The 18,567-nt window shown below is 39.3% G+C and overlaps 1 protein-coding gene across 2 annotated transcripts in view; it reads right to left on the bottom strand.

Annotated features, from left to right (window-relative positions):
- Positions 1-18,567, bottom strand: part of ANTXR2 (ANTXR cell adhesion molecule 2) — a 170,645-nt gene that overhangs the window by 80,347 nt on the left and 71,731 nt on the right. For both annotated transcript variants that reach the window (XR_002786807.2, XM_003414204.4), the window contains exon 12: positions 5,484-5,579. Coding sequence is in view for 1 of the 2 variants with exons in the window: in XM_003414204.4 (XP_003414252.2) it covers positions 5,484-5,579 (96 nt within the window). In the remaining variant the exon portion in view is untranslated. The remainder of the gene's footprint in view (positions 1-5,483; positions 5,580-18,567) is intronic.

Raw genomic sequence — 18,567 nt, 5'->3', positions numbered from 1 at the left:
CTCTATGGGGCAGTTCTACTCTGTACTATAAGCTCATTATGAGTTGGAATAGACTCAATGGCAATGAGTTTTTTTTGGTTTTGACTCTAGTGAAATACAATCATCAAACCTGTAAAAATAACAAATCTGTTACATAAAAATATAAATGCTTCTTTATTAACTCATTAAATAATAAGCCCTGGTGGCGCAGTGGTTAAGAGCTCAGCTGTTAACCAAAAGACTGGCAGTTTGAATGCACCAGCCACTCCTTGGAAACTCTATGGGGCAGTTTTACTGTCCTATAGGGTTGCTATGAGTCAGAATCACCTGACAGCAACAAATTTGGAGTTTTTGGAGAAGCAGGGCTACTAGGCATCATAATTTTGAAGTATTAATATATGTAAAAGATATTTCAAAATATCTGAACAACTCTAACTGGTATAGCTGTGATTACCACTGGTGACAAAGTCTCCGGGACTTCTAATATTTTTGTGAGCAGGGCCTACGTTCATAAAGGAAATTATAAAGTTCAGTTCCAGGTAAAGATAAAGATGTATATTTTTTCCACTCAAGTTCATAATCCTCAGGTTAGTAATTCCTGTGTGGTATAGAAGCAGCAACCATGTAAAAGTTAGATTGCTTCTACTTCAGAGCTTTATTAGAATTAAGAAGTTCTCATATAATGGCAACTTAGTTCCTATTGTACATAAAAAAAAAAAAAAAAACTATTGCCGTCGAGTCGATTACAACTTATAGCGACCCTACGGGACAGAGTAGAACTGCCCCATACAGTTTCTAAGGAGCGCCTTGTAGATTCGAACTGCCAAACTTTTGGGGGGATGGATATTGATTTATTTGCTGCTGTAACAAATTACCAAAAATGTAGAGGCCTAAAACAACAGAAAAGTATTATCCTACAGTTCTGAAGGCCAGAAGTCTAAATTGAGTCTTACACGGCAAAAATCAAGGTGTCAGCAAGACCGGTTTCTTCAGGAGGCTCCAGGTATAACTGTTCTTTGCCTCTCCCAGCTTCTGGTGACTGCCGACATTCCTTAGTTTGTGGGCACATCATTCCAACCTCTGCCTCTGAGGTCACATTGCTTTTTTCTCTTTTGCAATCTAATAATCTTCCTCTGTCTCCCTCTTATTAAGACATTTGTGATTCCATTTAGGATCCAACCAGATAATCCAGGATAATCTCCCCATTTTGAGATCCTTATCTTAATCACACATAAAAATTCGATTTTGCCTATAAAGTAATATTCACAGGTTCCAGGGACTAGGTCCTGGATCTTTGGTGGCCATTATTCAGTCTACCACAGATGCTCTTTCCAAACTGCAGCTTTCCCTGGAGGTGTCTCACCCCAACCCACCCTTTCCCCTCTGCTCAGGAAGAATCACCACTATTGGAAACCTGACATTCACTGACCACAGACCCTTCAGGTTATCTTGGGCAGAAAAAAAAAAACTAAAATATAAGTAACATTGCCATCACTGAAACATTGATCAGATGTTTGTGAAATTTTAATCTCTGAGCAATGAATGATTCAGTCACTTCATAATATATAAAACGACTGAATGAAGAATATGTGACAGAGACTGGAGCCTCTGTTCAGGACTTTTTTTTCTGGGCTTTCTATCATAGTAAGAGCTTCTGAGTAAGATTGTCAAGGAGGTAGATAGCTGATATAATCATAAAAGTGCCTGAGAACAGACATTTTAAGCTATTTGGCCATGTTTCAGTTGAAAGATTAAACTTAAATAATTGCCATAGTACTTAAAACACACTCAACAAAAAGAAATGTGGGCAACACCAAGTGAATAAATGCCATTTTATCCTCCAGTAAAAAGTTATATTACTGGTAACAATAGACAGTCAAGGTCAAATTGATCCTTGATAATTTAATACTGCTAAGAATTATTTAAGGAGCCCTGGTGGCACAACAGTTAAGCATTCAGCTGCTAACCGAAAGGTTGGCAGTTCAACCCCACCCCAGTAGCTCCATGGGAGAAAGAGCTGGTGTTCTGCTTCTGAAAGGATTACAGCCAAGAAAACTCTACGGGGCAGTTCTACTCTGTCACATGTTATGGTTTGGAATCAGAATCAACTCAATGGCATACAACAACCACAACAAAGAAATATTTAACTGACTACATTCTAGTTCTGGCATCTCACAAGTATATTATCTACTGAAATACAACTCTGATATGTTCAATGTCCCTTTTTCACAGCTTGTGGTCTCCCGTGGCCTCTTCTTATGACATCATCTCTTCATTTTTCTTTAGTCACGAAGTGTCTGTCTTAGATTGCAACTACCTACATTTTGTTACAAATACTTCGTTCCAAGCATGACTAAGGTGCACTATCTGCCCACTGGCTTTCCCTATCAATTATTGATGGAACTCAGTTGGATACAGTCTTAATTAACCCCAGCCAGGACCAATCCCACTGCAGAGCAAGCAAAGCTTCTTTTACATTGTAATACTCATCAAATTTCTCCAGTGGTTTCTCATCATCCATGAGATGAGTTCAGACTTCCTATAAGACAAAACCCTCTCTAATGGAATTCTGACCTAAATCTCAAACCATTTTGCACCACCTTTCACTTGCACACTAGGCCTCAGCTTGTTGTTGTTGTTGTTATGTGCCGTTGAGAGAGTTCCAACTCATAGTGACCCTATAGGACAGAGTAGAACTGCCCCACAGAGTTTCAGAGGAGCAGCTGGTGGATTTGAACTGACAACCTTTTGGTTAGCAGCCAAGCTCTTAACCACTATGCAGCCTAGCACCCTCCAAAGAATGCCAGAGTAAGCCAAAATCTTACCATCATTCAAAACTCAGCTTATCGTCTTCTGCTCCATTAGGTTTTTCTCAAACAACCCCTTTGCTCTCTGGCAAATCTCCCTTCCTGTATGTTCTTAGCTTTACACATGTTGCTACTGGGGCACTTATGACCCTGTATTTACACTTCTTTGTCCACATGCCTGAGTTTCTATACTGAGCTACTAATTTCTTAAGGGACAGTCCATATCAAATCACGGTTATTTTTGCATCGTCAGTTCTGGCACATATTTGATGCTCAATAAATACTTGCTAAGGGCAAAATGCATAATTTTGACTCTACCTTCTCCCTGCTTTTATACCTACTTTAAAGAAACATTTGCTATGCTTAGCTCCCTTTAATCTATATTTCAAGTTGTAAATAAATAAATGGCATTTCTCCTTATTAAATGTGTTCCAGAAATTAGTAAGCATTCACAGATGTTTCTGAAGATATGAAGCCTTCCTGACATCCTTAAACCACACCATAAAAGCATCCTCTCTATGCTCCACCTAAAGATAATTGCTCCATGAATCTGAACCGTGATCTGCAGAGTCCCAGGTTGGAAAGGATAGTATCACCACCTGATGATTGCATCTGCTCTATACTATCCAGAATAATGGACTAGGCCTGTATTTGAGCACATGACACAACAAGAAAATGATTACCTCCCAAAGAAACCCTTTTGAGTTTTTGCATGTGTCTTTCAAAAAACTAACCTGCTATGACATTTTTGAGCTCTGTGGTCAATAATAAATGAAATTGCAAAGCAATGAAGGGAGAAAATCTACCACTAGGAAGTTTAAATTAAAAAATCAAGGAGCACAAATCACGTTAGGACACCTTTCTGCTTTTTAATTTGAGACTCAAGAATGCTAGCCACCCCAAAACAGCCATATCTAGGATAATCAAGAAGCTTACAACAGGAAACCGTTTGAGCATAAATTGCTATGGCAGGAAACTGATTAGTTCAGCAAAGAGACAGGATGTTTCTTGTCTCTACTGTCATCTGAGTCAATTCTGTGCCTCCTCTGTGGGACAACTGCTCAGAGATAAAGGATTGTAAAAGTTGCCTCATGAAAGCAGACTGGAGTACAATTAATAATAAATGCAGGAGTAATACAAAGCACTGCCTGAAATCACAAGGAAGCTGAAATCAGTCAGCAGAGATGATATTAAAAAAAGAGCAGTATAGCAGTATTATGTAAAACACTACAGTGATCTACAGAACATAAAGTTCTACATAATGTGTTGATTTAAAAAAAAAAAGAAATATTAAAAAATTAAGTAGTAGACATGGTTTGAAAGAATGCTCCTGCAGAACAATATTTTCTATGAGGCATTTCTGAAACCTGAACAATCCAAATTGGACTGTTTGAAACATGCTAAATGTATTACTCAACATTCCATTCCCTGGTAGGCAGAATAATGTCTCCTCAAAGATGTCCACACTTTAATTCCTGTGACTTATGACTATGTTACCTTACATGGCAAAACGAATTTTGCAGCTGCAGTTAAGGACCTTGAGATGGAGAAATTATCCTGGGTTATCTGGGTACATCCAATTTAATTATATGGTTCCTTAAAATTGGAGCACTTTTCTCAGCTGGGTTGAGAGTCAAAAGAAGATATGACTACAGGAGAATAGTCAGGGAGATGCAACATTGCTGGCTTTGAGGACAGAGGAAGTGGGCCATGGACCAAGGAATGGGGTAGATTCTAAAAGCCAAATCAAATCCATGGCCGTCAAGTAGATTCCAACTCACAGCAACCCTATAAGACAGAGTAGAACTGCCCCATAGGGTTTCCAAGGAGCGGCTAGTGGATTTGAACTGCCCACCTTTTGGTTGGCACCCAAGCTCTTAACCACTGCGCCACCAAGGCTCCAAGGGTAGACTCTAGAAGCTGGAAAAGGCGAGGAGACAAATTCTTCCGTAGAGCCTTCAGAAAGGGATATAGTCCTGCTGATATCTTTTAGCTTAGTTTAGCCAAGTGAGACCTGTGTTGAAGCTTTGGTTACAGAACTGTAAGATAACCAATTCATGTTGTTTCAAGTCACCAAGTGTGTGGCAAGTTGTTGCCGTAGCAATAGAAAACTAACACACACCCATATTCTTCAAGAGATTTTATGCAAACACTAAAAATGAAACAAACTGCAACCACCTGTCATTACTCAAAAGTAACTATTTAACAGATACCCTGACATTTGAACATGACATATTTCTAAAATGTTTTTTAGAGAGGCAAGCAGAGAAGGTCCTGAAATAGTAACTCTTTCAAAGAGGAAATGAATGATTGAAAAGACACAGGAAAAGAAAAGAAAAAAACAGATAATCAGCTTCTCCCAATGAATCCAGCAGAACAATATGATACATTTTACTTGAATTTTTCGTGTACTTGAGTGGAGAGACTCTTTATTCCTACTACCTCTCCTACCTTCTTCTCTTCTCCCTCCAAACATGATTTTGAACTTCTTTGTAGACTAAGTTTTATAATAAACATCCATTGGCATACATGTTTTCTAGCATTTATTATAGTAATAAAAACAATTAAAATGCAATTTGATAATTGAAATTTTGGTGTTGTTGAACAATACGACAATCATTCATATTTCAGCTTTTACAAATTACTTAAAAAGAAAAAAAAGAGTAGAGCTGTAAGTTGTAAATCCTTCTTACTTACCACTTTGCAGCAAAGGGGCCAAAACCACCACATCAAACCAATGGCCAGGAGTAGCAGTAACACCAATATAGCAATGATGGCTGCAATACCATTTGACTGGAGTTGCAAAAGACAAAAGCGAAGCGGTTAGCAAACCTGAGGGTCAAATCCCAAGTATGTATATTTTTTTAGGAAACAGTAGAAGATAATACAGAAAGCATAATAATATTGAAACCAGATTTCTACTATATACTTTAATATTATTTAAATCATATACACCTCTTTATATTCTATTTCATAACAGTTAAGACAGTCAATAATAAAAAAATATTCCAAAGTGCTGCAGATCATTTTAAAATATGTCTTAAAGGAGTGTAGGGAAAGCTATTATTTGAGGTTAGACAAATGGTCCCTATGGACCCTCTTTTTTTTCTATGAGTAAGGATTATTTTGGTTTCAAAAATTTAGGCAAAATTTCCCCAGGCTCTTTAATGATGGAACACGTTTTACTTTACATATTTAAATGATAATACATGATGAATATCAAAAACCACCAAGTATATGGCAAACCAACAACAACGGTTCTTATAGGCAAATGGTACACACATGTCTTTAGTTACCTAGTGCTTCTGTAGCAGAAATACCAGAAGTGGGTGGCTTTAACAAACAGAAATTTATTTTCTCAGGAGGCTGGAAGTGTGCTGACTCTACAGGAAGGCTTTCTCTCTCTGTTGGCTCTGGGGGAAGGGCCTTGTCTCTTTGAGCTTCTGCTCCTGGGTGATCTTCTTGTGGCTTGGCATCTCCCTTCCTCTACCTCTTCTCTACTTGCTTGTTTAATCTCTTTTATATCTCAAAAGACTTTGACTCAAGACACACCCTACACTAATCATGTCTCATTAATATAACAAAGACAACCGATTCCTAAATTGGGTTATAACCACAGTCACAGATGTTAGGATTTACAACACATATTTTTGGAGGAAAAAATTCAATCCATAACATTCTACCCTTTGGCCCACTGAAATTCATGTCCTTGTGATATACAAAACACATTCACCCCATCACATCATCACAAAAGTCTTGAATCAACCCCAAGTACAAAATCTCATCTACTGAATCATCTAAATCAAATATGGATGAGATTTTAGGCATATTCCATCCTGATGCACAATTACTCATCATCTTTGAACCTGTGAAATCTAAAATATAAGTCACCTGTTTCCAAAATTTAAACCCTGGTGGAATAGTGGTTAAGAGCTACAACTGCTAACCAAAAAGGTCAGCAGTCTGAATCCACCAGGCACTATTCTTGGAAACCGTATGGTTTCTACAGTTCTACTCTGTCCTATGAGTCACTATGAGTTGGAATCAACTCAATGAAAACAGGTTACAGATTTCCAAAGTACAATAGTGGAACAGGAACAAGGTAGACATTTCCATTACAAATAGGAGAAAATGGAAGGAAAGAAGGGATAACAGGGACCGAGCAAGTCCAAAACTTAGCACAATTTACATTATCTCTTAAGGCTTGAAAATAATCCTCTGTTCTCCAAGACCATTTGGCAATGGCTCCACTCTTCAGACTCTGGGTGTTGAGCATGCCCTCTGGATTCTGGGTGGAAGTCCATGCGCCCTGGCCTTCAGCTCCACCTTCCAGGCCCACTGGAATGGCAACTCTGCTTGCTTGGCCTTGGGCAGCCCCATTACCCTACTCCATGTGAGTGGCAACCCCATCCCTTTGACCCCAGCAGGCCCGGTTCTTCTGCCCTTTAAGCATGGCAGTCCCGTCCCTTCAGCTTTGGGTGGCAGCCCCATCCTCTTGGCCCACACTCGGAACCTAGTTGGTGAAGATCTGACTTTTTGAAACCTAGGAGGCCATGGCTCTACCCTTTGACATCCAAGCAGCTCTGCTTCCCATGCTCCTTCCAACAGTTCTGCTGATCTCCAAGTTGCTCCAGGATGGTTCTTTTCTTTTCTTGGAGGACAACAGATGTAGCTTCTTTGGCTTGTTTCCTGTCTTTAGGATTCCGAGAGGAAGACAATGTTCTTTCCTTTTGTTTTTTCTCTGTACCCTTCAGTCTAAGGTGATGGGTTTTCTGCTGTGGTAGTTGGGTAGATCCATCAGACACAGGCTTAATCTCTTTAACAAAAGATCATGTAGCCTCATCCTTGATGAACACTCTAGGACAGGTATCCTTAGTTTGTACAACAGAATTTTCCAAATTTTTAAGTTCTGTTTTCATTTTACTCAGTCCATGTTTAAGTCCATTTCTTTTCACTCAAATTTTACTGTAAGCCGTAAGGAGAGACAATAGAACTCCTTTAATATCTTGCTAAGAAATCTTATCAGCCACACGACCACGTTCATCACTTACAAGTTCTACCTTCCATTAAACATTTGAACTTAATTCAGAGAAGTTGTTTGCCACTGCATAAAAAGCATTGCCCTTCCTCCATTGTCCAATCACATGTTGGTCATTTTCTTTTAAAGCCTCATCAGAAGCACGTTTAACATCCACATTTCTGGTAATATTTTTTAACATTCTGTTGCTAGTGGCATACACATTTTCTAAGATGACAGATTTTCTAGATAGCTCTCCTCACTTCCTTCTGAGCCCTCACCAGAATTACCTTTGACATTCATAATTTTAACAACCATCTCTTCAAGGCAATCTAGGCTTTTACTACTAAAAAAAAAAAATTTACTATTAGGCACCTTAAAACTCTTCTAGCCTCTACTCATTACCCAATTCCAAAATCACTTTCACATTTTAGGTATCTATTAGAGCAAGAACCCACTCTTCCAGTACCAAATTCTGTCTTAGTTATCTAGTGTTGCTATAACAGAAATACCACAAATGGATGGATTTAACAAACAGAAATTTATTTCCCAACATTTTAGGAGGCTAGAAATCTGAATTCAAGGTGCTGGCTAAAGGGGAAGGACTTCTCTCTCTGGAGACCATGGAGGAAGGTCCTTATCTCCTTGAATTTCTACTCCTGAGCAATTTTCATGTGGCTTGGCATCTCTCTTCCCCCATCACTACTCTGATCACTTGTTTAATATCTTTTATATCTCAAATACCTGTAGATAGACCAACTGTACATAGAACCTTTACACAGACCAAGAGGAAGTCATTCGTGCAGAACAAAAGGATACTGTGTGGTTTAAAATCAGGAAAGGTGTGTGTTAGGGTTGTATCCTTTCACCATACTTATTCAATCTGTATGCTGAGCAAATAATCTGAAAAACTGGACTATACGAAGAACATCTCAGCATCAGGATAGGAGGAAGACTCTTTAACAACCTGAGATATGTAGATGACACAACTTTGCTTACTGATAGTGAAGAGGACTCGAAATACTGATGAAGATCAAAGACTACAACCTTCAGTATGGATTACACCTCAACATAAAGAAAACAAAAATCCTCACAACTGGACCATAAGCACCATCATAATAAACAGAGAAAATATTGAAGTTGTTAGGATTTCATTTTACTTGGATCCACAATCAACGCCCAGGGAAACAACCATCAAGAAACCAAACAATGAATTGCATTGGGCAAATCTGCTGCAAATGATCTCTTTGAAGTGTCAAAAAGCAAAGATGTCACTTTGTAGGCTAAGGTGTGCCTGATCCAAGCTATGGTATTTTCAATCACCTCATATGCATGTGAAACTGTACTATGAATAAGGAAGACTGAAGAAGAATTGATGTCTTTGAATTATAATGTTGGCAAAGAATAGTGAATATACCATCGATTTCCAGAATAACAAATGAATCTGACTTGGAAGAAGTACAGCCAGAATGCTCCTTAGAAGTGAGGATGGTAAGACGTGGTCTCACATACTTTGGACATGTCACCATGAGAAACCAGTCCCTGGAGAAGGACATCATGCTTGGTAAAGTAGAGGGTCAGGGAAAAAGAGGAAGGCTATCAATGAGATGGTTTGACGCAATGGCTGCAATGATAGGATCAAACATAGCAACGATTGTGAGGATGGTGCAGGACCAGGCAGTGTTTAGTTCTGCTGTACATAGTGTTGCTGAGTCAGAAGGGACTCAAGGGGACCTAACAACAACATATCTCAAAAGGAGATTGAGTCAAAATACATCCTACACTAATCCTGACTCGTTAACGTAACAAAGACAATCCATTCCCAAATGGGATTATAACCACAGATATAGAGGTTAGGATTTACAATGCATATTTTCGGGGGGCATAATTCAATCTCTAACAATACATCAAGGCAAAAATGTAATCTCGTATATCCATATATCAGAGGGTCTCTCAATGCTGCTCAAGCACTACCTGCACAATAACAACACTGGTGTTCTTTCACTCCCTAAATGGCCAGCTCCACCAGCCTCAAGGAACCTGCGCTGGGCTCTGCCTCCAACCCCCTTCATTTAGCAACTACCTACTCACCCTGCAGGGCTCAGATTAAGCCACTTCCTCAGGGAAGCCTTCCTTGGGTCAGGCGGCTAGAAAATGCCCCTGCCTGTTACACAACTCCTAGTTCTCTGTACTTTAATCTTGCTCTCAAAGAAAATGCCCTCCCTCATTATGCAATCCATAATTCTCTACTCTTTAATCTTGAGCATTTATCACAATGCAATTAATTAATCTATGAGCTTTGTGATTAATTTTTTCTCTTTTCTGCCACAATCCATTATGGGTTTTGAAGGCAGGGACTATGCCCAACCTACTGGCTGCTGTATACTCCACGTCTGGAGTATACCTATCAACTGAGAGAAGGCAACTGCAACTGCAAAAGAATAACACTGTGAAAGCCACAGATACAAAGCAGAGTGTTTACTGAATTGTTAGTGTGGAGATAAAGTTTCCAAGGGAACAGGTATTTCTCCCAAACCCCGACCCTGTATGAACATTTGTTTCCCCTTTTCTTAGAATTCACACCGTATGTTCAAAAATAAAGACATGGGATGAGAGGGCATGACTCTGATAAAAGTTTAGTGGTTAGTTTGTTCTTTCTGTGCTTGTGGAGTGAGCAGAGAATTTAGAAAACTTTGCTGACTGACTGTGGTTATGGGCAGCTGTACACTGTCATGATTTCGCTGTGATTCAAAATCGACTCGATGCCGCCTAACAACAATGACAGTGGTTCTGTCAGTCAGAATATAAAGTAGATGGGCTGGCACTAACAGGGACTTAAAATTCTTCATTTTTCCCTCAAAAAATGTTTCTAGTAGTAGTACTCAAAACTTTATGCACCCCAGCAAATACACATTTACTATGGCACTATTAGCATCTCAATTGATTCCAAAGATTTGTCTCAAATAAAATTAAAACTAAAATACAAACATTTTAAGTCTCTACATCAGAAACAACAGACCTAGTCTTCGCAATATTGAAGCTAAGCATGATGGGGGGAAGGGTCAGAGGGAGAAAGAATCTAATGTAACCTCACTGTGACATAAATGTATGAGAAACAGCCCCAAGATGGACCAGTCATAGACATTAGTTCCGTTCCCCCACCTGGACACAAATGCAGTCTTTCCCATTTCCCTTGTTTTGATTTGTGGGAGCCTTTATACAGAGCATGAAAGGGAAATATTTTCATTGTTCACATAACTTTATAAACAAATTAAGGAAAGGTCAAACACATAGTTTTTGGCCCTATGAGTCTTCAGGCCATGCTGCAAACTGTAGAGTTAAGAGTGATATAACTACATATACATTTGTACCTTAGGCGGAAACTAGACTCCTCTCTCTTTAGTAAGGCATAATCACTTTAAATAGTCCTCAGGCCAAGAAATCACTTATAAATACTTTAATACTTGAACGACATTTTTCCTGTTTTTTTTAAGTAGAATAAATAAATACTATAAATACCATGACTGGAAGCAAAAAAAAAATATTTCTTCATTCGAAATACTTGATGAGCACCTAATACCTGCTAAGCATGTAAATAGATGCCAAGGTATTAAATACAGTGTTGAACAAATCTCCATGAAGCCTATTGGTTAGCTAGAGAGATAAACCTTGAACAAATAATTACAAGTGTGAGGAGTGTTGGAGGCAAGTGCAATAACCCAGTGCTGTTGAGTCGATTCCTACTCATAGTGACCCTATAGGACAGAGTACTGCCCCATAGAGTTTCCAAGGAGTGCCTGGCAGATTCGAACTGCCGACTCTTTGGTTAGCAGCCGTAGCACTTAACCACTATGCCATCGGGGTTTCCAGCAAGTGCAATAGGAACATGAAAAGTGGGAACAAACCTGGTCTAGGGTACTGACAGGACCTCTCTGAGGAAGTATAAGAATATACTATGGGAGGTGGGAGTGGGAGGCAAGATTGTTAGCTTCTTCCTAGAACAAGAAAAAAGTACTGTAGCTGGAGCATGGTTTGGGGGGATTGAGTGGCACCTGAAAATACTGAAGAAAAACATCAAAAATAGGCTACTGAAAAGTTATAATTCTCTTTATTACCCAGAGAATTGGCCTTTTGTTAGATTAATGGCCATTTCTTGGATTAATTCATCCTAACTATAGACCTGAAAAACAAGTATCATTTTCAGATATCTAAGAAGACTGGAAGGTCCCTGGTTGGTGCAAATGGTTTGTGATCCTCTACTAACTAAAGGTTTGTGGTTCAAACCCAACAAATGGTACTGCAGAAAAAAGACCTGGCAATCTGTTTCTGTAGAGACTAATCCAAACCAAATGCCCTGTCAATGAGTTAATTTTGACTCAAAGCAACTGTCATGGATTTAATTGTGTCCCTCCAAAATGTGTGTCAACTTCCGTAGGCCATGATTCCAAGTATTGTGTAGTTGTCCACTGTTTTGTGATCTCATGTGATTATCCTACATGTTGTAAATTCTATCCTCTGTGATGTTAATGAGGTAGGATTAGAAGCAGTTATGTTAATGAGGCAGGACTCAATTTACAGGATTAGCTTGTATCTTAAGTCTATCTCTTTTGAGATATAAAAGAGAGAAGTGAACAGAGAGGACTGGGACTTCATACCACCAGAAAGAAGCACCAGGAGCAGAGTGCATCCTTTGGACCCGGTGTCCTTACACTTAGAAGATCCTAGACCAGAGGAAGATTGATGACGAGTACCTTCCCCCGGGACCAACTGAGAAAGAAAGCATTCCCCGGGAGCTGGCGCCCTGAATTTGGACTCCCAGCCTCCTAGACTGTGAGAGAATTAAATTTCCATTTGTTAAAGCCATCCACTAATGGTATTTCTGTTATAGCAGCACTAGATAACTAAGATAGTGACCCTAGGACGAAGAGGAATTGTCCCACAGGGTTTCTAAGGCTGTAAATCTTTACAGAAGCAGATTGCCACATCTTTCTCCTGAAGAGTGGCTGCTGGATTCAAACCACCAACCTTTCAGTTAGCAGCTGAGCTCTTAACCACTGTGCCTCCAGGGGCCCTTCCTGTAAAGACCACAGCAAAGAAAACTCTATGAAGCAGTTCTAGTCTGTAACACATGGGTTGCCATGACTCAGAATTGCCTTGCTGACAACTCGCGTGTGAAAGTTAACTGAGGAATTCGGGCTGAGACTCAGTACCCAGACACTGATAAGTCTGTGAAAACAAAATTCTTTTAAGGGTTAAACTAGGGACATACCACAAAACCTTGAGTTTGATGTTATGATAGTAGGAATATATCTTCTGGGATGACTAAACACATTGTTTGTGAACCACATCTGTATCTAATTTTTTTCTTCACTAAAAGCAAAGTATAATATACAATCAAAAACTTCGTTCTGCCATACATAACTAAAATTATAGTTAAGAGACTCATAGAAATGTAAAAACAAATCAGAGCCACTACTGTACTTGCAACATAACTATGGAAAAGAATTATTCAAAAGTTTCAAAACCATAGTGAATTATATGTTGTAATCTACGTAGAACATAATCACAGAAACCACATTATAATAAAATAGGCACAGAGAAGGGAAAATGGGTCTATACAATTTTGTTTCCATGAATTTGGTGTTAGGGTAAGAAAAAATAGTCACGGAATAGTGATGATTGCATTCAATAGATTCTTTTGGAATCTCCTGAATCAAGCAAGAAACAGCAAACTACAGCTCTAGGGCCAAATTCAGCCCTCGTGGCACAATGGTTAAGTGTTTCGCTGCTGAGCAAAAGGCCAGCAGTTTAAATTCACCAGCCACTCCTTGGAAACCCTATGGAGCAGTTCTGTACTGTCCTACAGGGGCCGCTATGAGTTGGAATGGAAGACGACAACAGGTTTGAAGTTTTTTGTTTGTTTGTTTTGGGTTTTAAGAACAGTTTTTACATTATTACACAGATCAAAAGATGAAAATATTTCATAGAATGTGAAAATTCCATAAAATTCACATTGTGGTGTACGTAAATCATTTTACTGAACACAGCCACAATCATTTATTTACATAGTGTCTATAGATGCTTTTGTGCTACCATGGCAGAGCTGAGTAGTTGGGGCATAGGCCATATGGCCTCAAAATCTAAAAATACTTAGTATCAGAAAAAAATTGTGCCAATCCCTGTCCTATATAAACTAATTGAGGATCTGGTTATAGATGGCGGATTGTTGAAATGTTCAAGCCAGGGAGCGTAGACTTGGGTTCAGTTCTCAATTCTAGTGTCCCTAGGAAGTCCACGAGTGGTGCAAATGGTTAATGTGCTTGCTGCTAATCAAAAGATTGGTGGTTTGAGTTCACCCAGAGGTGCCTCGAAAAAAAAGCCCTGGTAATCTGCTTCCAAAAAATAATCCATTGAAAATCCTGTGGAGCATAGTTCTACTCTGAAACACTTAGGGTAGCCATGAGTTGGAATTGACTGGAAGGCAACTGGTAGCGTGATTAGGCTGTGAAACTAATCAAGTAAGCTTAACCTTCCAGGCTCCCCTCCCTCCCTTGGCAGTAGGGGGTGAACTCAGAACACGTTCCATTCTTCGAGTCGTGTACCCTCTCAGAGGTCTGGGTCCACCTAATACAAGAAGCACCATGTTTTAATGTGTTTGTACAAACATGCTATAAAGATTAGAGGTGGCCTCTGTTTCTCAGTTTTCTCACCTATAAAATTAGTAGTAGTTATACTCTCTTCTTGGGCTGTGAATATGGGATATGACCGTAAAGTACTTCATTTTTTTTTTTTTTTTTATACTCTCTTCTTGGGCTGTGAATATGGGATATGACCATAAAGTACTTAGCACATGTAAAGTGCTTAGCCCTTAAATGCACGCTTAGAAAATGTTACTGGCACTATTATTACTAAAGAGTCAGAAGAAACGTAGTGGTTCCAAGAAATGAGAGACATCTTTTTGCTGTATCTTTTTAAGCGGAGATGCATTTAAGAGATCTGAGAATAGATATAAGAGAAATGACTGCCTGAATAGAAATTCTCCTCAGATTCTAATCTTAAATCTCTAACATCTAAATCTTAGTTTCCCCACTTTTAAATAGATATACGGCTACTTTCATTTATTCATTTAACAACTAGTTGTGGAGTGCCCTGTGCATAGGACCAGGCAATAGGAGGGAATGACAGAGCAAAGCACAGGTCCTGCCATCAACATTTCAAGACTGGTATGAAAGACCCACAAGTAAACAGGAAATTACAGCTCAGTGCGGTAAGTGCCTTGAAAGGACTAAGCCAGAATGCCCTTGAAGCATATGGGGGAGGGGGGCAGCTTCTTTAGTTGTGAGACTTTCACAAGGATTCATCAATTTCTAGAGTAACAGTGTTTCATTTTGCTCTGCTTTCAAACTCTGTGAAAGACAAAAGCATCGTCCTGGTAATGAGTACTATCACTAACTGCATCTCACCTAATCACCACATCCAAACAAGCCTGAAAGACTGAATGTCAGTCCAATAAATGCCTGGGTATTTTCCTTTTCTATTTTGCATAGAGATTTAATACACAATCAACAGTCTCATCCCAGAGCCTTGCTTTTTGTATCTATAAAATTATATTACTACTACATGCCAGAGGTATTGAGGTTGGATAGGAAATAATGGTTAAATCCACTGAGGAAAAAAAAAAAAAGCATTATCCTGTGATTAGTATTAACATGATAAAATGGATCACAGTGTTTTTTATCCTAAAACAATCGGCAGAATAATAAAATCCACACAGAAGAGAGGGTTTCAAACCATGGACATGTGATAAACTATCAAGGTCACTGTGGTTCCTCTGCCCTCACTGTCCTTGACCACTCCAGGCACCTAATGCTGCTTCCTCTTCACGTTGGAATTCCCTCTTCCTTTGACTTCTTTATTTGCTAAGTTACCTATTTTTTCCATATCTGAGCTGTTCTTTCTCTTGTTCATATCTTCATTTAGGCTATGTCTTCCTCTTACTTTGAAATGCCACAACCCTAAATCCTCTCATCTTCTTTTCCTACAGCTTCAATGAAAGGAGATCTTAAATTTTTATCTCCAACCTCACTAACTCAGTAGGTCTACAATGGAAATTCTCTACATCTTTTTTTTTTGCATTCAGTTCTATCACTAGATGTTTTCAACGGTAGCATCATTCTTCCAGATTACTAGGCCCAATATTTTAGAATCAACCATTCCCTCCACAACCAGTCAGCCACTTTACAGTATATATTTCTTCATTAGTACCATTTCTAATACTGTTTCTGGAAACCCTGCTGGCCTAGTGGCTAAGTGCTACGGCTGCTACCCAAAAGGTCGGCAGTTCGAATCCACCAGGTGCTCTTGGAAACCATATGGGGCAGTTCTACCCTGTCCTATAGGGTCCCTATGAGCTGGAATCGACTCAACAGCAACAGTTTAATACTGTTTCTACTAATATCGTTCAATTCAGAACTTACAGTTTTACGTCTAAATCCAGAACTTGGCTCCTCACAGCTGTCCTTAAACACTGTTTTTCTTTTCCTACCCTGTCTTACATAGCATCTCTAATCTTACATAGCACCTCTAATCTTACTAAAATAGCACATTGCACCATCACATTCGTGCTCAAAACCCTCTAAAAACACCCTATTATCTATTTCAGTTAGACTTGAAAATTTTTCAAACCAGTAAAACCTCAAAAAAAAAAAGGCTCAGGAAAGCTTGCCAGCTAATCATTCTGCCAAATAAAAATTTACAAACTAGGGGAGGAAGAAGAGGGGAAGGAGGAGGTAAAGGAACACAAAGGAAAGGAAGAGAAGCAGGCGCAGAGAAAGGGTGGGAAAAGGAAGAGAGGGAAAAGGGGAGAAAAGAAGGGCCTGACAAATCACTACAGTCCAATTTTTCAAAATCAAAATTTATTTTAACATTAAAATGGCAGGAAGAACGATTTCAGAATAAAAGAATGCCTTCAAAAGTTGAATAAATCTAGTATTATGAAAAAGGTAGTTCACTTTCTTTCCTTTTTTTTTTTTTTTAATCTCAACACTGATGTCTCTGGGTAGTGAAGTTTGAGAGCCACAGGCCTGGAGGATAAATCAAAACTAATGCAATTGATAATCTGGTCTATCATTTCTATTTCTTTCCCTTATTTCCACTTCACCCAAATGGGTCTACTGATGATTTCCTCAACACTCCATACACACTCCCACACTACTTCCAATTTATTTGTAATGTGTTTTCCCTTTCTCTCTCCTTCCTTAAGTCCTGTCCTCCCTTTAAGGCCCAGTTTGTCTTGGTTCCCCATAAAAACAAAACCTTTCTCTGGAACTCTTTTCCTCCTTGCCCTAAACTCCTAAAAGCTATTCATGTGGCATTTGGTTGACTACTTCGTTCCATCGTATGTTACTAACTCCCTAATTTGTACTTTCAATCCAGACAGACCTCTTTCTAGAACTTGTATATTCAACTGCTTCTCTAACATATCCACTGAGATGTTGAATGCTGTTGTTTTTGTTAGTTGTCATGGAGCTGGCTCTGACTCATGGTGACCTTACGTATAACAAAACAAAATGCTGCCCAATCCTGTGCCATCTTCATGCTCATTGTATGTTTGAGGCCATTGTTGTGGCTATTGTGTCAATCCACCTCATTGAGGGTTTCCTTTGTTTTTGCCACCCAAAGACATCTCTCATTCAGCATGTCTAAAACTTAACTCCTGATCTTCTTCCAAAAACTGCTCTACCCATAAAGAAAAACAAAACAAAGAAACGAAAAACATCGCCATTGAGTCAGCTCTGGCTCCTGGCAACCCCAAGTATTACAGAGTAAAACTGAACTCTATAGGTTCCTGGTGGTGCAAACACTTTGCATTCAACCACCAACTAAAAGGTTGGTGATTCAAACCCTCCCGAAGATGCCATGGAAGCAAGGACTGGTGAACTGCTTCTGTAAAGATTACAACCAAAAAAAAAACAAAAAACCCTATGGAGCTCTACCAATAGCCTTCCCAATTCAGCTGATGGCAATCATCTTTTTATTTGCTCAGTCTTAAACTCTTGAAACTTATTAATCTCTTTCTTTCTCTCAAACCCCACATCTAATCTATCAGGACATCCAAGAGGCTCCACCTTTAAAATATATTCCAATCCAACCACTTCTCACCATCTCCACTGCTATCACCCTAGTGAAACCATACTTTCCCTCTCCTAGATTACTGAAATAGCCACATAATTGGTCTCCATGTTTCTACTTTTGTCCCTACCTGAAGTCTACTTTCTCACAGCTGCCAGAGTGAACCTTTAAAAACATTATGTTAAACCATGTCACCTTCCAATGGCTCCCGCTTTCATTCAGAAGAAAAACTCAAATTCTTACAATGATTACAGGACCATAGGACTTAGAAGATCTGCTCACCACCTGCCAACCACCCACCCCCACCCCCACTCTTCTCTCATCCCTTCCTATTCTCCCCTGGCTATTCCACCCCAGTCTCCCAGACCACTCTGGTGTTCCTTAAACTTGTCAGATGCAATCCCATGTTAGACTTTGTTCTAGCTACTCCCCCTGCCTAGAACACTCTTCCCTCAGATGGTCTTCAGAGCTAATCCCCCAACATTCCTCAAGTCTTTGCTCAAATCTCACCTTCTCAGAAAGACCTACCTCAACCCCCATATTTAATATTGCAACTTGCCCCTTTGTTTGCTCCCCATCTCTGACACAAGGAATGTCCCTTTTTCTGAAATCATATTATTTATCTTCAACCAT

The sequence above is a fragment of the Loxodonta africana genome, chromosome 5, assembly GCF_030014295.1.
Source record: "Loxodonta africana isolate mLoxAfr1 chromosome 5, mLoxAfr1.hap2, whole genome shotgun sequence".
Taxonomy (NCBI): Eukaryota; Metazoa; Chordata; class Mammalia; order Proboscidea; family Elephantidae; genus Loxodonta; species Loxodonta africana.
Note: the sequence above shows the minus strand (reverse complement) of the source record. Positions and strands in the feature narration are given on the sequence as shown.